At 37.0% G+C, this 22,393-nt stretch overlaps 3 protein-coding genes across 3 annotated transcripts; 2 read left to right on the forward strand and 1 right to left on the reverse strand.

Moving 5' to 3' along the window:
• Positions 1 to 752: 752 nt before the first annotated feature.
• On the reverse strand, positions 753 to 3,405 carry LOC126610764 (uncharacterized). Its single transcript, XM_050278893.1, has 7 exons — positions 3,238 to 3,405; positions 3,057 to 3,131; positions 2,906 to 2,963; positions 2,664 to 2,719; positions 2,311 to 2,373; positions 1,175 to 1,243; positions 753 to 1,069 (listed from the first exon to the last, which is right to left on the reverse strand). The coding sequence occupies exons 1-7, from the start codon at positions 3,295 to 3,297 to the stop codon at positions 815 to 817; spliced, it is 636 nt and encodes a 211-aa protein (XP_050134850.1). The 5' UTR covers positions 3,298 to 3,405; the 3' UTR covers positions 753 to 814.
• Positions 3,406 to 6,872: 3,467 nt separating this feature from the next.
• On the forward strand, positions 6,873 to 12,765 carry LOC126610755 (protein transport protein SEC23-2-like). Its single transcript, XM_050278879.1, has 6 exons — positions 6,873 to 7,062; positions 7,234 to 8,143; positions 8,439 to 10,259; positions 11,860 to 11,976; positions 12,075 to 12,146; positions 12,271 to 12,765. Exons 2-6 carry the CDS (start codon positions 7,679 to 7,681, stop codon positions 12,406 to 12,408), a joined length of 2,613 nt encoding a protein of 870 aa, XP_050134836.1. The 5' UTR covers positions 6,873 to 7,062; positions 7,234 to 7,678; the 3' UTR covers positions 12,409 to 12,765.
• A 651-nt stretch (positions 12,766 to 13,416) lies between these two features.
• LOC126610753 (protein translocase subunit SecA, chloroplastic) lies at positions 13,417 to 21,733 on the forward strand. Its single transcript, XM_050278878.1, has 20 exons — positions 13,417 to 13,956; positions 14,153 to 14,225; positions 14,511 to 14,717; positions 15,121 to 15,223; positions 15,348 to 15,528; positions 15,647 to 15,865; positions 16,309 to 16,422; positions 16,511 to 16,624; positions 16,857 to 17,024; positions 17,219 to 17,394; positions 18,710 to 18,776; positions 18,895 to 19,041; positions 19,119 to 19,214; positions 19,294 to 19,362; positions 19,513 to 19,614; positions 19,695 to 19,946; positions 20,059 to 20,126; positions 20,438 to 20,555; positions 20,953 to 21,192; positions 21,300 to 21,733. Exons 1-20 carry the CDS (start codon positions 13,570 to 13,572, stop codon positions 21,444 to 21,446), a joined length of 3,048 nt encoding a protein of 1,015 aa, XP_050134835.1. The 5' UTR covers positions 13,417 to 13,569; the 3' UTR covers positions 21,447 to 21,733.
• Positions 21,734 to 22,393: the final 660 nt, after the last annotated feature.

Consider the following 22,393-nt stretch of genomic DNA (forward strand, 5'->3'; position numbering starts at 1 on the left):
GTTGTTGTGTAAGATTTTGTTTGTTCTAAAACAAGAAAGGAATGCAACCCATTTTTTGTAAGTTAGTATCAGACCCATGCAATTGAGTAGTTTTCAATTAACGATGCAATGTCATATGATGTTATTAATTCACTTGAGTTAATCTCTTTGTGAAAAAACTGAGTAAGGATTCAAGCAACGATGCAATGTTTCTATAACGAGTCTTGCATCAAACAAAGGATCAGACACAATCTATCTAAAAAAGCAATGCTCACTATCTAAACCAGCTTAGCAACAAGACTTCTTCCGCAAATGCGAAGGCAAGGGAGTCTGACTCAAACACTTAATTTGTCTAAACAAGAGCGCCCCTCTGTAGAGAGAAGGTAAACCCTTAAAATTCCAGAGTCCAGTTCCCCACACGAAAGCCAAATCATATTCATTCAAGAAACCACTCATTTCCAATGATAAAACCTAGGCCCTCCTTCCTCCAATTAACTTCAGATTCGACCTTCATGATACACATGAGAGTGATTCACAAACACCGGTTATTTGAAACAGGCCGGCATAGAGACAGATGTGCAAATGCAGCTTGTGAATAAAAGATCGTGTTTAGACGATTTTTATAGACCATGTCAGGGAGGGATCATGTCCTACTTCAAACTTTTATATCTTCTTTTTCTCCAACGCGGCAATACATTAATAAATTTATTATGAAACAGATTATCCTAAATCCTGCTTTGCCTTACTGAGTCTATTAGAGATCAAAAGAGATTAAAAGGAAAAAAAAAGTTTAATCAACATTAACTGCTCCTTAAAGACATATAGAACAATACTATCAGTCTTCTTCACTGTCATCACTATAGGAAACAAGACCTGTCTTGGCAGCAACACTGGACTTATCAATACCACCATTAAGCGTCTTAATTACCTCTAAAGTTTTTTCTGTATCTACATGTGGGCTTTTCATTGTGTTTCTAGGTTCTTCACTACCTCCCCGATCAATTTTGGCTTTCTTTGCTTGTGGCTGCACCTTAATAATCATACCTAATCGACGAGGAGGTGGATTCTTCTTCTCAGCTGATTTCTGTTCCTGCAACCAAATGATTTTATTCAGAAACGTAACTAACATTTCCAACTACTGGAGGAGGCCATCTCTCCTCTGGCACTGTCATATTCCTCATATTTATGTACCAACCTGGCCTATAGGAACCGAAGGTGCTTCCTTAAGCTCTTGCACAATGCTAGACTTCGCCGCCACCGCAGCCTGATATGAACAACTGGTGTAAAAAATTTGTCACACAAGACTAATGAAATGGCCAGGAAATCATGTTTGGCCTATTTCTACTAATCTTTATCATAATTTTTCATACCCATCGAAAAAAGGATTGGACAAATTTACTTTATCGTACCCATCAATAACGGATAAGATATATACAAAAAGAGAAAAAAATAGGGAACCTATATTCAATTGATTTTACTTCTATTCAGTAGAACTAACAAACCACATGACCCTTTACTCTTTTTGTCAAACCAGGAGAGCAGGTGGGTACTAAAGCATCATTCAAAATTGAGCTTTGAACGTTTTTAAATTTAAAGCATACCTATTTAAGAAACTCTAAAATCGCCTGTTATATCTTTCAGTGTACCCGTCGCATATCCCAGTCATATCCAAACCGAAATTCAACATAAAGAAGAATTCAAACTGGTACTTCAACTTTCATATTGGATACATATCTCACCATAAAAGAGTCATATCCTATCAGATACTCACCCTATCCTAAAAACAGAGCACCTGTGCTCATAACATAGAGGTAAGTATAAAGAGAGGTCTAACCTAGAGTTTCATTTGGCTAAACATTCCCAAATATCTAGATAGAAAAATGTAGTATATCTTAAAAGCACTTAAAGCTAAAAATCAAATGGATTCCTTTTCATGATCAAATGCATCCATGAAATGACCTCAAACATTAGAATTTCAAGCATTAAGAGGTCAACTGCGAGAAATTATAGATGTATGTCTATTACTAAATTCAATACAAAGGTTAAAGACAATATGTGAAGCTTTGAAACTGCCAAATTCTAGCATACAGGAAATCAAGATAAAGTATACTCTCAAACTTTTCTTTTTTGTGAAATGAAGTCTAAACTCTCAAACTTTTCTTTTTTGTGAAATGAAGTCAACATAGCGCCTTTCTGATGTAAGTCTTTATTTGTTTTGGGCCTTGAGGCCCTGGGTGTTCACCCAAAAAAGAAGAGAAAGAAGTAAACCTCAAATACGACGCCTCGACTGTAAAACGTAGGATTACTATTCCAATGTCATTGAAAACATACCTGGAAACTCAGAAGCTGTTGAGCTTCCTCATCTGCAATTTTTTGCTCATATTCCTTCCTTGACTGAAAAGGAATGTCAAGAAAATAACACATGTGATAATATTAGTATCTCAGCTGTGTTGATTGTTTAACTACTTCATCCAGCAGCAGTGACGAATGTCTTGAAATTAAGAAGAATAAATTTAAGACTGCAGTGAATAAAATCCTACTCAGCTACTCTACAAACCTAAAAAAAGCCCTATTAGAAATTGAAAATCCACAGATACTTGATATGCAACAAGTAAATGCTTCAAATGAAGTGCGAGTAACACTGATAACATGAATGAATAATAAAACATAGAGTCTTGTCTTACAGTCTCTAAATTTTCAAGGAACTCAGTCTCGTCATCGTCCAAAGCTTTGGGCGGTCCTGCAAAGAGAAAATGAGTGAGTGAGTGAGTGAGAGAGAGCACGAGCACCGAGCGCATAGCAGCACCAACATTCTTTGACTGATTTTATTTTCATCAAACAAAATGCAATGTTGATCAAATGAAAGGTTTAAATCTCCATACAGTGATTGAAAGAAACGAAAGTTTGAGGTTTGAGGAGCACTCACTGTGCTTGAAACGTTCATTGAACTCTGCATCCTTCTTGTCTTTGTTTTCTTTCAAAATCTGCAATTAATTGAATGTAAACACAAACAATTGATAAAATTCGAATGAAACTGAGAGAATGGAAGAAGGAGAAGAATAAGAAGGGAAACGTACCTCGAAAAGGGGTCTGTCTCTCTGGGCAGTGCCATCCTCAACTCGTTCGCCCCTTGCTCTCTTGGCTTCATCCAACTGCAATACATCATCAAAACGCAGCGTTAATGCACCAAAATTGCATTAGGATGGTTGATTGAAAGGATAATTAGGGCTTTTAGGGTTTTCAGAGAGATAACAACACCTGTTCCTCGGAGACGAAGCTCATAAGCCGGGGTGGGCGTGTGAAATCGTCCTCGGCCATCTCTCCGACTCCGAATACTAACAGTCACAATCCTTCCTTCTACCTATTGGCTTTTGCTCTCACACTCGTCCTTCGGGTCTGTTGCTTCCACGGGCTACGCGCCTATAATTTAACAAACAACCAACAATTTTATTGTATATATTATTACATTTCACACCTTGAGATTTGGATGATTTTCAAAACGAAACATGAAAGTTTTATTTTTACACCATAAAGTTTTGAATTTGTATCCATTTATATTTTTGGCGGATTAATTGTTAATCTTCATTAAATTGATAATATACGTGATGTTCTTGTATAAGATAAAGTGTAAGCTACATTGCACCACATTAATTAAAAAAAGAAAAAAAAAACCCATCAATTTAATAGAGGATTAGATGTTCTAAGAGATAAAATATCTAACTCAATTCAATTTTAAAACTTCATGATACAATGTGATAAAATTAGAACCTCATGATCTCCTTTAAAAATCGCTCCAAACTTGAAAATATAAATGTATTTAGCATATTATTTTATTTTCTTACCAAAAAAATATTTTTCCTGCGCGGTGCTGATTAGTGAAGTGAAATTTTTTTTTATAATTCACCAACATCCCAGGTAGACCCTATTCCTCCACTTTTCTTTTGTCTTGCATATGAGGCTCTGAGCATGGTTTAACTTTGCTTTGCTCTACTAGATGAATAACTCTTATTTCTGCCCCGCGGGATTGTTGTCCTCCAACTGATCATGTGTTATAACTTATTTACTAATGGTTTTTTTACTTTCTATCGTGGGAATGCTCCATCTGTTAGTTCTCTTCAGGATTTCTTGAATAAGTATGGTTGTGCTTTGGGCAAGTTGTTAATGCAAATAAGAGTACTTTTTATCTTGGGCTGACCTATTCCCATCATTGAACTCATGTCTTGAGACATCTTGATTTTCTCTTGGGTACAGTTCTTTCTTGGGTTTCAAATTTTATTCAAGCTTAGAGTTAGTCATTGTCGAATTATTTTATAGATTTATTCCCATATGTAGCATAGAAATTTTGCATCATCCTTTACCTTTGACCTGATGACAATTGATTTAGGAGTCATATTCTTCTAATAAATTTTCCCTATCTTCTAGTTATGATCTAATTCGAATGAGACATAGTAATTGTGCTTGAGCAAAAGTTATTTTGAGTCATTTCGCCTCAACTATCTATTTTTGCTTGGCGTCTTTTTCATATAAACTTCTCGCGAGGTTGCACCTTGTTGTCTAAGTCATGTTTCTTAAGAATCTACTACTTATCTTTTTTCGGGTGCCAGTTTTCTAAGCAACTTTGGAAGTGGTTAGCTTGTAAATTTGGTACATCATCGCCTTTTTAGATTCTTTGACTGTTTTTTGGGGATGATTTTTCAAGTGAGTCCTTTTCTGCCAGTTGCACAATCTATGAGTCTTTGCGGGTCCTTAACTATTTTGGCTATTTGAATAGTTAGAAACAAGTTTAATTTTAACGTCAATCAACCTTTTTCCATTGTCTTTGCATATCTATCTATTATGGGTTGTTTCATGGTGTAAAGTTTATTTTGGGATACTCTAAAGATTTAGATATTCGTATCATTTCTTCTTTAGGAATTCAGCATATTCCTCGTACGACCTCTATTATTTTTTCCGTGTTATGGTTTCTCCATAGTATCTTTGGATTAAATTTAATACAGACAAGTTGTCTACAGGAAATCCTAGTCCTGTTGCTTGTGGAAACATTTTTCAGGGATTGTTGTGGTCGGTTTCTTGATGGTTATCGTCAAGGTATTAGCCATCATAATTCTTTTTTTGCATAACTTTATTGAATTATTTTTTGTGAAGAATTTGCTTATTAGAGGGGTTGGCGTTGTCTTTGATTGGAAAGTTACTCTTCTAATGTTATTTTCGTTCTTTGTTCAAATGATTTTGATCTTCCTTGGATTCTTCGCACGCAAGGTTTACTTTTTTGGCCCTTATTCGTGAGATGACTTTTTATTGCTCTCACATCTTTTGAGAGACAAATGTTGTGGTCGATTGCTTAGCTAATCTAGTTTGGCACAATTCTCAATCGTTGGTTGTTTGTGCTGCCATGTTTTCAAACATTGCTGGCTTGCCTAACTAATGTGTATCCCGACTTTCAAGTGGCGCATTACTTAGCTAATGATAAAGTATATCATCTAGGTGGTTTATAACACTTTGATTGGCTCAGTTTGGGACTTTGATTCAAGGAATTTTCTTCAGTTATAATTTTTCGTTGATGTCTTCTTCTTTTTTTCTTTGCAGCTTATGGCTTCACCCCCGCATGTATTTATTTTTATCCATTTTTATTTTTAATAAAATTGCGGAGATGGGAACATGGCTATCAAGGAGTTTGTCCTTTCTAATCACTCCGAGTGAGAATGAAGAAACCCGCTTTGTAATTCATAGCTAAATTCAAGGTCTTGATTCTTTCTGATCATCTTATGCGGGTTTAAAGAGTAAGCCTACTATGGTAGACCGATAACAAGCCTATGTAGCTAGACTCGCCTAATACTTTATATTCTTTATCTTAAAAAAAAAAAAATCCCTTTCACGCATTCAGACCGTATGTGTGCTGATTTTTATGACATTGTTGCAATAGTGGGTACGAGTTTAATAGTACATGAGCATCATATTTTTTGGTAATCAAACTCAATTGATGTGTATATTACACTCAATTATTGAATTTAGCTCTTTTAGACTCAAAATTTTTGATTTACTGTATGACCTTGATTCCTTTATACCGGAAAAATCTAAGTGATTTGATGAAGAAACAAATTGAATGTGATTCCTTCCGAAAATAAATTTGACTATATGTTAATGCCTAGAAATGAATCATTAATAAGTAATAGACCAAGATCTCTCGAGCCCAACCAGGAGGAGGAGGTGTATGAGCTGATACCTTCTTATTCTTTTATTTTCCTTTGGAGTTACCGAAGAAGGGGTGCTAAGGCCTCTCTCTGTGTTATGGAACTAGGTTTTCTTGTCGACCTTCTTTGACCAACCAAATGGTGATTTTGGCAAATACAGAATCATGCTGAAAAAATTCTCTTCTACAACCAAGTTTTAATTTTAATCATGTCACATCCAACAAATGTTGGTCACATATTCTTAAAAATATACTGCCTATTGAATAAACAATTAGCTCATGCTAGATTGAGTTCATAATATGTACTGTGTCTACTTAAAATAACACTTTTGGCAATATTTATTGAGAATTTTAACGAAAAGTTTTCGATATTGTTCATTTTAACGATAAACCATATTTTTACATTAAAATATCAATCCTGATACTATTTATTTTACCTTTTATTTTGTCCTTATCGTTAAAACTTAAAATTTTCAAATTTTTTTTCTTAGTTTTCTTATATTTCTATGGATCGTTTCCAATCAAAACAAGAAACAGTGCCAACCGTGATAGGCAGTGACAAAAAGCGTATGGTGAAAATCTTTACCGCACATTTGTCCAAAGTGTGAAATTTCACAGTTTTCCATTTCCCTGCCCAAAAGCTCCTAACGTAATAAAACGTAAATATAAATTATAAAAAGAACAAGTAAGAAAAAATAAAAAAATAAAACACACGGGGCAAAAAGGCAAAGAACGACAGAAGAGAAGAAAAACCGAGAAAGCTCCTTCAAGTCAAGAGAGGGTCTTTGATTTTTCTGCGTTTCGAAATAAAAAAGAAAGAAATATGCCCTCAGATTCTATGTCACATGAAATCCTCCTAAATCGAGTCTTCGCCAATTCCCTCTCAGCCTCAGGTACGCAAAATTTCCAATTTTCTTTTTAATTTCTTATCAATTTGATTCCAGCTGAATTCCGATTCTTAATGTAATAGAAACCCTAGATCCTTTGCTTGATTGCATTTCCGTTCATAGCACAATTGAATTAATTCAAAATTGTGAATTTCATGTTTTCCGTGTCTTTTTTAGATTGAGTTGTGTACGCAAGTACAAGAGCGAATTTGGAAGCAGCGGGAAGAAGAAGCTTCAATTGTGAAATGTTGGCGACCCAGTAGGGTTCTGCCCTTGATTCCATTCCATTCGGTTCGATTCAATTTTTTTCTCTTAATTTTGGACTCTGGGGTTTTGGGAGGTTTTTGTTCATCAAAGGCCTCCTATTAGCTCATTCTTTCTTCGAAATCTTTTGGGTTTCAGTACGATCCATGTGTGAACCTACTTATCACACTGTTTCTTATCATCCCTCAGTTCAATTTATATGAATAACTCGTTCAATTTGCCTTCCAATTCGAAGCCCTTGCTTTCTACAACTGGGTTTCAACATAATTTATTTCTACTGTGCCATAATAAATTTTAATTCTCAATCCCGGATTCTTGAGCTTCTTTTGTTTTCTATAGAGGGATTTGGAAACTTTCGATGTCAAATCCACCGCAGCCTCCCATTGGATACTCTGTCAGTATCACTCCCTCACGCCCACACATACCATCTCCTGACCCTGAGAAAATTTCTATTCCTCCACCACCTTTAATTACTCCTAGATTCCCTCCACCAAAGTTTCAACACGATCAAACTCCTCCTCCTTTGATCAAAACCCCAAATGTACCATCACCAGCTAATGGGTTGAAAACTGGCAGCCCTATTCCTCACTTGAGTACACCCCCTGGACCTCCTGTTTTTACTTCCCCTGTGCGGCCTGCTGCTGTGCCTTTTCGTGCTTCACCTGCAACTCCTCAGCCAGTTGCTTTCTCCCCGGGTACATCTTTGTCAACATGTTCGCCTCCCAATTTTTCGAATGGCTCACAGCACCAACTTTCTAATGATACAGAGGATGATGCTGTGCCTGTTGGAGAATCACCATATGTCCTATTCTCAGCGCATAAGGTATCTATCTTGCTCTCTTGGTTTTCAACCATTACGGTTTTACTATCTGTTTGTCAGTATATATGTAAACTTTGGGTTGATTTTTAAACTTTTTTAGAACTTATAAGCTGCCTCTAGATTTCTCTAACCACACACTTTAAGTAAGGACATGTTAGATTTCTTTTTTTGTGGAAACATACATATATCTAGATATCCTTGAGCTCAGTATGCAATCATTTATGCTTGAAAGAATGTATCTTTCCCTAGATGGTTAAAACTTTCACTGAACCTCTCGCCTATGCATGTTATTATATAGGTGTTGAAACAAAAGAAACAAGCAAATGTACCCAGTTTGGGTTTTGGGGCCTTGGTTTCACCTGGAAGGGAAATTTCTCCAGGTCCCCAGATAATACAACGTGATCCTCATCGCTGCCACAGTTGTGGAGCTTATGCCAATATTTATTGCAACATCTTATTGGGCTCAGGTCAGTGGCAATGTGTAATTTGCCGAGAACTGAATGGAAGCGAGGGCGAATACAGAGCTGCCAGCAAGGAAGATCTTTGTAATTTTCCAGAGTTGTCATCTCCTATGGTTGATTATGTTCAAACTGGGAACAATAGACCCGGTTTTGTTCCCGTTTCTGACTCAAGAATGTCTGCACCTATAGTTCTTGTCATAGATGAGTGTTTAGACGAACCACATCTGTGGGACTTACAGAGCTCCTTGCATGCATTTGTTGATTCACTTCCCCCGACAATGAGAATTGGAATAATACTGTATGGTCGCACAGTATCAGTTTATGATTTTTCAGAGGAATCAATTGCATCTGCTGATGTGCTTCCAGGAGATAAATCACCAAGTCAGGACGCCTTGAAGGCTTTGATATATGGAAGTGGTTTATACTTGTCTCCAATGCATGCATCATTACCAGTAGCACATGCCATATTCTCATCCTTGAGGCCATACAAACTGAAAATTTCAGAAACTTCTAGAGATCGGTGCCTGGGTACGGCAGTTGAGGTTGCACTTGCTATAGTTCAAGGGCCATCAGGAGAAATGTCTCGCGGGGTAATTAAAAGGTCTGGGGGTAATAGCAGAATCATTGTTTGTGCTGGTGGGCCTAATACATACGGTCCTGGATCTGTTCCTCATTCTTTCAGTCACCCAAATTATCCTCATATGGAAAAGACTGCATTGAAATGGATGGAGCATCTGGGTCAAGAGGCACACCGACAAAATACAGTGGTCGACATTTTATGTGCTGGGCAATGCCCTGTAAGAGTTCCTGTTTTGCAGCCTCTTGCAAAAGCTTCTGGCGGCATTTTTGTTCTCCATGACGACTTTGGGGAAGCCTTTGGTGTGAACTTACAAAGGGCATCTACCAGGGCTGCAGGCTCCCGTGGGTTCTTGGCAATACGCTGTTCCGATGACATTCTCATAACTCAAGTTGTGGGTCCTGGTGAAGAGGCACATGTTGACACTCATGAAACCTTCAAAAACGACACTTCCCTTTATATACAAATGCTTAGTGTTGAGGAGACACAGAGCTTCTCACTCTCCTTGGAAAATAAGAGGGACATTAGGACTGAGTATGTGTATTTCCAGTTTACAATTCAGTACTTAAATGTGTATCAAGCTGATATATCAAGAGTAATTACTGTTAGATTGCCAACAGTTGATAGTGTTTCAGCATATCTTACAAGTGTTCAAGATGAAGTAGCAGCAGTTCTTATTGCAAAACGGACTCTCTTGCGAGCTAAAAACTATTCTGATGCAATTGATATGCGAGCAACAATAGATGAAAGAATTAAAGACATTGCTCTGAAATTTGGGTCTCAAGTACCAAAGTCAAAGTTTTATCGGTTTCCAAAGGAGATCTCTTTATTGCCAGAGCTCCTGTTTCAGCTAAGAAGGGGCCCACTGTTGGGAAGCATTGTTGGCCATGAAGATGAGAGGTCTGTGTTACGAAACTTGTTTCTGAATGCATCCTTTGATCTCTCACTTCGAATGGTAGCACCTCGCTGTTTAATGCATCGGGAAGGGGGAACATTTGAGGAACTACCAGCTTATGACCTTGCTATGCAGTCAGATGCAGCAGTTGTTCTTGACCATGGTACAGATGTCTTCATTTGGTTGGTATGTGCTTTGGTTCATACAGTTTTCAATTTTTATTTATTTATTCTAAATGTTGCATGCCATCTATCTGCCCAGAAGGGCCATAACTTTGTCATTTCTGACATTGATTGGACTTAAATTGAAAAGCATTAAAGTCTTGCTATTAATGCCCCCAAAAGAAATCGGAAATACTATTCCTGCCTCTGATATATGAAGTTTTATATGTGTAAGTGCATGGAGTCACTTGAAGTGACCGTTGTAGTATCACTATTCATATTTCTGGAATTTTCTCTCGTTAGAAAATCTTGATGTGTAAGATGATACGGAGGCTAGGATACCTTTTAAGGTACAGAATTTTACTTGGTTTCTTCCCCCTGGAAAAGATAGTACTTGTGATATGCTCTAGGGAAGAGAACCTATGCATGTTTATCTCTAGTTCTCTACATTGTCAATCTTTATGTAAGGGTAATGATGATAATATCCATCATATTTTCTTTGCATTGCTCTTTCACCGAGTTATTGCAATGGTTAAAAGTGATGGGGGTTTGGTCTAGAAACTACCACTTGTTTTTGGTCAAGGATTTTTTGGGAGAGCTGATAAGATGATTACCCTTGTGGTGATCTGTAATAGAGAGAAATAACAGAATCTTCCAAGATTAGAGGAGATTAGAGGGAGGAAGTGTCACCCTTCAAACCTGTTTCCCCACCTCCCTTTTATTAAAAAAATTAATTAAAAGTTTGCCCTCATATAAAATCACTTGAAGGGGCGATTTAAACTAAAAACCTCAATATCAATGGTGATGATGTGTATGATTGTAAGATTCCATGATTTTGTAACGGTTATCCATAGTGGTGAAGCGGTTATTGTGATGATTCTAGCAGATTTCATCAGTTGATGAAGTGGATGATACTCTATAGAAGGATGCTTTGAAGAGTAATATGGTGATTTATCACATGTTGATAATGGTGTGACTATTGTGACAACCTTAAAATTCATTTGCCTGGGCTTAAGCATGGGTTAATGCCTATAGAAATCTAGGGAAAGTCCAGATCTTTCAAGCATTTTTTACATTAGTTTTAGAGTTAGGCTTAGCAGATTAAGGTGGATGGAAATGATAATATAGGAGGAATACGAAGGGGGTGAGTTGAGTGAATTAGGATCTCTCAGAAACAAAACTGACGGGGGTGAGTATTGGGGGTGGTGGTAACAGTTTCGACATCATTATAAACATCAACACCAAAGAATTTTAGGGATGTTCCTCATTTCTATTAATTCTTTATTGGGTGGGAGTTAGATTTTGAAGTTCCATAGCAAATCCTATCGCACAAAAGTAATTTGTAATCCTTGCTTAAAATTAAAAGGAAGAAATAATAACTATTTAAAATAGATGTATAGGCTGGTTGTGCCGAGCGCTCTTGAGCAGTCTACAAATTCATATGATAACATCCACAAGCAGGTAACGGAGTATTACTTAGAGCAGTCTTTGGTCTTAAACTCAAAAGTTTGTTTTCTCTTTGTTGCTCAAGTCTTTCTCTGTTCAGAAATATCATAGATTTTTTTCATATATTATTGTTTCCATATCTTTTAGTTGAACAGCTTCCTTTTGAATGGTGTATTCAGGGTGCTGAACTCGCTGCTGATGAAGGAAAAAGTGCAGCTGCTTTAGCAGCTTGCAGAACATTAGCTGAAGAGCTCACTGAACTGCGGTTTCCAGCTCCTCGGATCCTGTCGTTCAAGGTTATTTCTTTGTATATTCTTTCTTATTTCTTTGTATATTCTTGCTCTTTGTAATCTCTAGAAATGAAGCTGAACCTAATGGTCTGGTTGTTAAACAGGAAGGAAGTTCTCAGGCTCGATATTTTGTATCGCGGCTCATACCTGCACACAAGGATCCTCCTTATGAGCAGGTGAGAGTGAAGACGATAAACAGTGGCGAATGTGGCTAATTGTCTTTGTAATCTAAACGGTTTCCTATTTACATTGGTTTTACTTTGGTGCGAATGACGTATTGAACTGTTGCATGTACTGCAGGAGGCAAGATTCCCACAGCTACGAACTTTGACAACAGAAAAGCGGACAAAGCTGAAAAGCAGTTTTATTAGTTTTGACGAGCCTAGTTTCTGCGAGTGGGTACGAAGCTTGAAAGTGGTGCCTCCGGAACCAAGCTAGAGGATGTTTGCTTTCTTAAACAAACTTGTTGGCTAATGTCGCTTCAAAAAGGCAGAGGAAATTGTGTCAAAAGGGATTCTTCTTTTCTTTCTTTTCTCGCTGTTAACGGGAAATTATAGTTATTTTTCTTGTTTTTGGTCAACAGAGGAAATTGCAGTTAAAGACATGAGCTCCCATCCCATTCCATCCGATGATCAATATCATTCTCTTCCTCTAGGCTATAGTTGCTGCTTTTGTTTTAACTGGGACGATAATGTTGCTTTATTATGCCTATATATTATAATGAGGCAAACAAGTGGTTCACGAAAGAAAGAACAAGGGTTAAATTGAAATTAGAATTTTCAGATTTAGTCTCAATTCCTTCCTGGAAAATACTAGACTATCGTAAAGAAAGCAAGCTCAAGCTTTTGATCAACCAAAAAAATCTCCCTATTCAAAGCAAACATCAAACATATAAACATTCTCGTGTTGTTCGTTAAAGTCGTGGTGAGTCACCAAAACATACCACACATGTGCCGATTTCTTCACACCTAAAGTTAAAAGACCATCTCACACTTCTCGCGGTTCCAAATTGAAGAAGATCAAGCCTCGATAATTTTTGACCAAATCACATTCCGGTCCAAAATCAAGTGTTCGTCACCTTTAGTTCAATCTTGACATTGAACTCTAGGGAGTATCAATACACATATTATTTTGTACGTGTATTTTTGTTTTATAGGTTACAAATACTAGTGCGTTTATTGTCCAATTTTCTGTCTATTTCTTAATGAAGCAATCACATGACTTAGTAAAAAGTAACGTATTGAGACGTAAAGATGAGTTCGACATAACTTCTAATATCCCTCCACGAGAGGGTTATTTGATTACTTCGTCAAGAAAATAAACAAAAGAGTGTAAGACTATATGTTGTCCATGAATTGCAACAGTTGATAAATTACAAAATTAAAAGAATTCAAATATAAAGAGTAAAGCCACAGATAAACCCTTTGTTTCCATTCTCAAGGTCATTTCCTGTTATTTTTTGGGGGTAATTATACAGTTACGCTCACCTTATCCAATTGGTTTCAGACTCGAGAGCAAGCCAACCTCTGGATCCTGGGCTTTTGTAAATAACAGACAAACCGTTTGAATCCCTCCTTGAACTCGCAACCTCAAGGAATAATGGCGGTGGCGCCTCTTCCTCTGGTGAAACATCATCAGCTGTCACCTCTGTGCTCCAAGTTTTCCCACCCCCTCAACCTTAAAAACCGGCAGCTGGGTTCCTCCTTTTTCGGCGGAAGAACCTTCCAAATGCCCGAAACATCGAGAATGGTGTGCCGAAGAAGACGAAGAATGCAAGCAGTGGCTTCGTTGGGAGGTTTATTAGGTGGGATTTTCAAAGGAAGCGACACTGGTGAGTCCACCAGGCAGCAGTATGCTCCCACCGTGTCTGTCATCAATGGCTTGGAAGCTCAGATGTCTGCGCTCTCCGATTCGGAGCTGAGGGAGAAGACGCGCCTCTTTCAAGAACGCGCCAAGCAGGGAGAATCTTTGGATTCCCTTTTACCTGTCAGTATTATTTTCTTCCTTAAATTCTAACTTTTTGGTTTTCTCTAACGTAGGAATTAAAACATGGGTTTTGTATTCTGGATTGTGCTTGTTGCTCAGGCCGAGGATGCTACTCAGTTCTTCGTCTCCATTTTATAGTTTCTGTTGTATATTTTCTTTGCTTATATTTATAACCAAAGAAGCATTCCCATTCCAGGAAGCATTTGCCGTCGTAAGGGAGGCTTCGAAGAGGGTTTTAGGCCTTCGTCCCTTTGATGTCCAACTCATAGGTAGTTATCCTCCACTCCCTCACATACTATCCATCTGAATCTTGCTCAAATCGTCCTGTCAAAATAAATAAATGAACATTTAATTTGGCCTCTGGTACAGATGCATGACATTTCATTTGTTATACTATTGTTCTGTTGGTATTGGTTGAGATACTCAAATGAAACAACACTTCTGCTTAGATCACCCATTGTCTGAACAGAAGGACGCCTTTGTTCACTTCTGCTGGGTGCTTAAATATGCATGTTATGCCTTTACTTACCGGATGTTACTTTTTGATCATTTAGGTGGCATGGTTCTTCATAAGGGGGAAATAGCTGAAATGAGAACTGGAGAAGGAAAAACCCTTGTTGCTATCTTACCAGCATATTTAAATGCATTAATTGGAAAAGGAGTTCATGTTGTTACTGTCAACGATTATCTGGCACGGCGGGATTGTGAGTGGGTTGGCCAGGTTCCTCGTTTCCTTGGATTGAAGGTTGGCCTAATCCAACGTATGTCTCCTTCTTATCGCTTCCTTCAATCTCCATTTCTATTGGTTTGTATTTTGGATCAAGACTAACTCCTAGGAACTCGGGAGATTGGTAGATTGAGTGCTTCTGCTTCTGCAAGTACTAAGTGCTTCATGCCTCACTTTTCCTACAATTTGAAAGTCTATTTACTACCAGTCGTCATTTTAATGTTGTGGCACTTAAAATTAAAATTAGATAATGGAAAATCTTTTTAGAGTTTAGTTCATGGCCATTTATTGTTTATTTGCAAGTCTACTGATATGTTTATTAGTGAGGATGTTAATTTAAAGTGTTGCTGGATATTTTTTTTCTACATATTGCTTGCTTGCTAATTGAGATTGGACAGTTACGGACTTACCTAACAACTGGATGTTTCCTTGAGCAGAGAATATGACAAGTGAGCAACGAAGGGAGAATTACTTATGCGACATCACATATGTTACCAACAGTGAGCTTGGTTTTGATTACTTGAGAGATAATCTGGCCACGGAAAGTAATTCTTGCCTTATTTTCTATTTCCATATTATTTTATTTAGCTGAGTACATTTTCCATCCATTCAAGAGATTGTTTAACTATATTATTCGAACTGAATGTACTTCTTGGCATGTGCAGAGTGTTGAGGAGCTTGTCTTGAGGAATTTCAATTACTGTGTAATTGACGAGGTTGATTCCATCCTTATTGATGAAGCAAGGACACCTCTCATTATATCTGGACCTGCAGAAAAACCTAGCGATCGGTATTATAAAGCTGCAAAGATAGCTGCAGTATTTGAGCGTGAAATACATTACACTGTAAGACTGCTGTGTATTTTAATGCAGAAGTTTCTCTATCTGGAGGATTTAATAAATTCCAGGAGCCATGAATGATGAATTAGATCTTGTAGTATTCTTACTGAGGTTTTTGTTGCAGGTGGATGAAAAGATGAAAACAGTTCTGCTCACAGAACAGGGTTATGAAGATTCGGAAGAGATTCTGGGTGTAAAAGATCTATATGATCCCCGAGAACAGTGGGCATCTTATGTTCTGAATGCAATAAAAGCGAAAGAACTCTTTCTTAGAGATGTAAACTATATCATCCGTGGAAAAGAGGTTCTTATTGTTGATGAGTTTACAGGTCGAGTTATGCAGGTGATTATATTTGTCAATAGTTATATAATTTACCAGTGTGTTAGTTCTTGGATTAGTTAAAGGCCTTATTGTTTGTGTTGTGCAGTGTAGTTTGTTTTCTCATGTATTTTGTGGTCATGGAATGATTAGGTACCTAGGTGGTGTCATACATTTACTAATGCAATAGTTTGTAATATATATGTTAAATCAATCCCATCGAACACAACATTTTCATGTAGAGTTATCTCACAAACCATGCAATATTAACTATCTTGCGGTGATGCCATAGCCTATAACCAATTGATTTCCAATCTTGTGTGAGAAATGTAGTCATGTTGGTAATCTGTTGAAAGTGTTCTCCTATCTCAGAATTAGATATATGAGAAATATGGGTGCAAAAGTCAGGGTTATATTTCTTAATCTCTCAAGGTACAGGTTATAGTGGCTTATTATTTGTCATTTAGGGGAGGCGCTGGAGTGATGGACTTCACCAAGCAGTTGAAGCAAAAGAAGGTCTGCCCATTCAAAATGAAACTGTGACACTGGCTTCAATTAGCTACCAAAATTTCTTTCTCCAGGTTGGAGCATTCTATCTCTCATCTCAATATCTGTCATATTTATGGGAATTTATCTTCTTAAACTTATTTATTTATTTAACTATTACAGTTCCCAAAACTTTGTGGGATGACTGGCACTGCAGCAACTGAAAGCACAGAATTTGAAAGTATATACAAGCTTAAAGTTACAATTGTTCCAACAAACAAGCCTATGATTAGAAAGGTATTTTATACTATTTTATCTTGCCATTATAAAATACTAGTAAACTATACAAATTGTACTGCTAATAATTACTCTTATTTCTATCTTTTATAGATACTTTTATAAGTGGTTCAGTAAATAGATTTGGATGCCCTGTATACAAAATATAGGTAGTTTGCACAAGACTGATGGTTTTATTTTACTATAATTAGTACAATCAAGTTTCTTATCATCTCTTTAATCTCTTTCACAGGATGAATCTGATGTAGTCTTCAGGGCAACTAAAGGAAAATGGCGGGCTGTTGTAGTAGAGATTTCTAGGATGAACAAGACAGGTCGTCCTGTACTTGTTGGTACAACTAGTGTTGAGCAGAGTGACTCATTGTCTGAGCAATTGCAAGAAGTTGGAATTCCCCATGAGGTACGGTCTCCTCTGTCAATATTTAAAATCATTACTTGGGGATTTTGTACTATTAAATTATTTGAAGACCAACTGGGTGCAAAGTTAATCTTCACTTTATTTTGTTAGTTTAAATTTGGATGATGTTATTTAGAAACTGTAGAATACTATGTGCTTTTTGAGAGGAAATTTATTATCTTTATATTTTCTGGAAGGTTCTCAATGCAAAGCCAGAGAATGTGGAGAGGGAAGCAGAAATTGTGGCACAAAGTGGTCGTCTAGGGGCAGTGACTATTGCGACCAATATGGCAGGTCGAGGAACTGACATTATCCTTGGTGGGAATGCTGAATTTATGGCAAGGCTGAAGCTACGGGAGATGCTGATGCCAAGGTATTGTCTGAGCTTCAAGCTTGTTTTCCTAGTAGTTAACATTTTCGAAACTTGGACTTAATGTTTATCAGACACCAATACCACTTAGAAGATTGTTAGGAATTATGGTCTACTACAATACTACATAGGAAACCTTAAGATGGATAAAATATTCTAGAGGGGTGGAATATGTTATCTCAGAATCTTATTGCTCCTACTTACCTAGAACAAATCACAATTCTCCCTACTACTACTACCTTAGCACTACCTTATTTACAATGGTTTATTTATTTATTTATTTAATTTGAAAAATATATTTACATTGATTTAGTTGTCTTTGTATCATTTTTATTTACTTTTAAGCTTACAATGTGAATGATGAAATAACCTCCCATTTTTGTTCAACAAAATACCTAGAAAATCAAATCGAATGTCTTGAAATTTGATTGCCGGGTTCAATTCATAAAGTTGTTTTACAGTAACCAAGCAAAGCTTACTTTTTGAAATCAAATGAGTTGAGTTGAGCTCTTAATAAGTAACAGAAAACAATTACTAGGATTTCACCTCTTATTCTTAATAATTCAATAAACAAACATTATCTTGATATTGATCATTTTCCCCCTTACTGGAGTTGGACAGATTTTTTACCAAACTGATAATGACTAACACATGAATGTATGCAATCCAAGATTTAACTAACTAGAATGATACATATGAGTTTTTAAATCAACTTTGCATTCCTAGATGCAAGTCTTGAGTTGTCTTCAATGTGAATGGAATGTGTTAGACCATGATCAGTCTTAATGGTAGTCATCAACGTAACTATTGACACTGCGAAGCATTACTCAACTCAACACCAAAATTATAACTCAGTGTTTGTTTTGGACAACAGACTAATTAACAAAAATATGACTTACAAGTTCTTTATCCTAGCATGCAGATTGCAGAGCTATATAATACTAAGAAGTTCATATTATGTGTTTGACTTTTGTAGTTAGCATATTTCCACTTCCATTCACTTTAGAGTATTCAGATTTTATTTTTATTTTTATTTTTATAAAAAAAATATGCTTACATTAAATGAAATTTATATAGTACATGACAGAGTACAAGTGCCCACCGACTAATGCCTAGGAAGTGTATTTAGAGTATTTAGAGTAACTTGTTTTGAAGGAAGAATTTCCATTGATTTTATATGGGAATGTTTCATGGGGCCTTGTATTCTGACAATTACAATATTTGATTTTCAAATACTCTGCAGGATGTTGCTTTTTTTCTTCTAAAAGTTATCTAAGGTTAAAGCACACAATTCATTCTGCCTTTCGTTTTCTTGCAGAGTTGTTAAACTAACAGAAGGTGGTTATGTGTCAGTGAAAAAACTTCCCCCAAAGAAATCATGGAAGGTGTGTTTTTCTTTATGGTTGTCTGTAATTGGTTTTCACTTGAGGTACAATAGTTTAGACATGACAGTTGCATTGTTCAATGAATTTATTATCTTGAAACTCAGAATGATTTTTTCAGGTTAATGAAAACCTATTTCCATGCAAACTATCCAATGAAAAGACCAAGTTGGCTGAGGAAGCTGTAAAGTTAGCTGTTGAAACGTGGGGTCAGAGGTCATTAAATGAGCTTGAAGCAGAGGAGCGTTTATCTTATTCTTGTGAAAAGGTGAATCCTTGATTCTTAGCTGGAACTTCCTATCCTCCTATCCTTATAATAGATTATTGAATCTTCACATTTGTTAGGGCCCTGCTGAGGACCAAGTCATAGCCAAACTGCGGAGTGCATTTCTAGAAATTGTTAAAGAATATAAGGTCTACACAGAGGAAGAAAGAAAGAAGGTTAGCTTCGTTCCACAAAATACAATTTCCTCAACTTTCTGTATTAGTGCTGATATCTTATATTTCTAATCTCTGGCAGGTTGTGTCATCTGGCGGGCTTCATGTCGTGGGGACAGAACGCCATGAATCTCGTCGAATCGATAATCAGGTTTAGGTCTTGGAAAGATTAGTTATATTGTCTTCAATTAACTAAAACTCTTTTTAGTTGAATTTCCTTATTTTCTCAACATTGGTCATGAGAGATTTCCTGCCAGAGAGCACGTCTCGAAATTGATTTCAGTAATTTGTATCTGTATAGCTTCGTGGTCGAACTGGAAGGCAGGGGGATCCTGGAAGTTCTCGGTTCTTCTTAAGTCTTGAAGACAACATCTTTCGTATATTTGGTGGAGACCGTATTCAGGTTTAAGCTTTGATCCTGGGTCTTTAATTGCTAATGCTGCTGTAGGCCTTCTAACGAATGATTGGCATTGCAACGTGTAGGGTTTAATGAGAGCTTTCAGAGTTGAGGACCTGCCAATTGAGTCCAAGATGCTAACCAAAGCACTAGATGAAGCTCAACGGAAAGTGGAAAATTATTTCTTTGATATCCGAAAGCAATTATTTGAGTTTGATGAAGTGTTAAACAGCCAAAGAGACCGTGTCTATACGGAAAGAAGACGAGCCCTTGAATCTGACAATCTCCAATCACTTATTATTGAATATGCTGAACTAACAATGGATGATATCTTGGAGGTACGCATGCTAAACAATATTCTTTTTGATAATTTTTTCCCTTAGATCTCTTGCAGAGTCGATCTGTATCTGATTCTTGGGTCTGAGAAATCAAATTTTGTATGGTGAATAGGCAAATATTGGGTCAGATGCTTCAAAAGAAAGTTGGGATCTTGAGAAGCTCATCAAGAAACTTCAACAGTAAGTTTTGTCTTCCATTCTCTGTGCTTATGCAAAAGCTGTGTAAAAAAAGTGTCAGATGAATGATGGCACATCATTTCTTTCTAATCCTACCATTTAGTTACCAGAAGCTGAGTTTTAAACTCTATTGGAAAACCCAATACTTATACTAACTATTGATTGCTGCAACTGCAAGCTTTTTGTTAAGAATATCTGCAGAAAAGGTTGCTCTATGCTTGTAAATTTAGCTGTTTATGTCAATTCTATGGTGTGATCTAGTTGTTTGATTTTGGCACTTAAGACTTTTAATGGCAATATTTCCTTGGCTCTAGATATTGCTACCTATTGAATGATTTGACACCGGACTTGCTGAGGAGCAATTGTTCAAGTTATGAGGATTTGCAGGAGTACCTTCGTCTTCGTGGTCGTGAAGCATATTTGCAGAAAAGGGTGAGTATAAGAAGTTTTCGTAAGAAAAATTTCATGATTATTGAGAATATTAAGATCTCGCCGATTTAAAGGGATGCTTAGTTATAATTAGAAGGGCAAGCTTCTGCTTATTTTGATTACAAATTCTGCTAAAATGTGGCAACCATGAATGAATACTCAGACAAATATTTGTGCATGTTCTTTGTGTAATACTCGCTAAGGTAATCACAACTTACTACTGACAAATGCTACTGCTGTGACCTTTTCTGAATATAGAGTTAAATCTGTATATTGACAGACCAAGTCTTGCAAGTGATCTTTTGTTATGAATAACTTGGGTTTGCAAACTAGGCTTGCTATCAATTTTCTGGAAGGCGTATAATTCTGATTATCAATGTTGTTGAACTACGTGTATCAGGATATTATTGAGAGCAAAGCACCAGGCTTGATGAAGGATGCTGAAAGGTTCCTAGTTTTAAGCAATATTGATCACCTGTGGAAGGAGCACTTACAAGCACTTAAGTTTGTTCAACAGGCTGTTGGTTTACGTGGATACGCACAACGGGATCCACTTATTGAATACAAGCTTGAAGGCTATAATCTTTTCTTAGAGATGATGGCACAGATAAGAAGAAATGTTATATATTCCATATACCAGGTGTGTATCAAATTAAAAGTTAAAAACTTTTTCATCAGAAACATGTTGGTCAAATATATCAAGCTTTCCAATTCTAATTTTGTTTATTGTATTTTATTATATGGCAGTTTCAACCGGTGATGGTAAAGAAGGATGGAGACCAAAGAGAGAATAACAATTCAGTTGTCACAAATGGTAGGAGGAGTAATAATAACCCTGATCCGTTGAGCTCTGTCGATCCTTCAGCAGCTGCGACCCCCCAATCTAGTGCTTAACATCTACATGGACCTACACGGTTATCCCTGCAGAAGATGAAAAGGAAGATGCCGAGAAAATGGAAGCTTCATTCCATTGTATTGATTGGTATATATTACTGTACAATTGGTTGTAATGTAAAATTTTGGACGAAGAGGTGTTAAATCTCCAAACGTGTTTCTTAAGAATAGGAAAAGGCGGAGGAGGGTGTTCAATCTACCGCATTACAGAAAATAGGACCGAAAGAATGGGAAATTTGTTGTAACACTACGATGATCATAATGATAGAAATTGCAAGATTACTGTATCTCTGTTCCATTCATTGGCTTGATCATAAGAAGCTAGCTGCATGGTCAGGCAGACATAGTACATACAAACAATCTCTGAAACTGAAACAGAAACAGCACCTACAACTGTTGTCTTCAACATCTACATGCATAGGAGGCTCATCTCTGAACTTCTCCTTGTGTTGTGGTAAGCATTTGAGAAGAGTTGAGACTGAAGAGTTGAGGCCTTCAGTTCCGACACCGAGTTGCATTATATTGCCACTAAGAATCTCCTCAAAAAGTAGATTGATGGCATTTCCTTTAGCCTGCAAAACAGAAGAGCAAACGACTCAAGGGAAATGGCTAAAGTTGGAGCACTCAATGCTTTTCAGTAGCTAGTTACCTTAACACCAATGGCAATGGCTGTTTTGAGTTTGAGAAGTTGGCCCAATCTTAAAAAAGCTCCCTCGTTATCTTTGAGAAAGATGACTGGGACCTTCCCTGAAAGAGCCAAGCTTGGCAGATGCTTTGACAGCCATCGTGGGTTGCAATCGGATGCGATCACAACAGCCTGAAGCTTTCGCATGCTGCTGCTGCTTTACCTGCTAAGCTGCTTGCTCTTGCTGTTGATGCCATGCGTTCAAGCACGCGCGCCACGTCATTCACCCCTATTGCAAATTGTTGCTACAAACACAATACAG

Source organism: Malus sylvestris, chromosome 17 (assembly GCF_916048215.2).
Source record: "Malus sylvestris chromosome 17, drMalSylv7.2, whole genome shotgun sequence".
Lineage (NCBI taxonomy): Eukaryota > Viridiplantae > Streptophyta > Magnoliopsida > Rosales > Rosaceae > Malus > Malus sylvestris.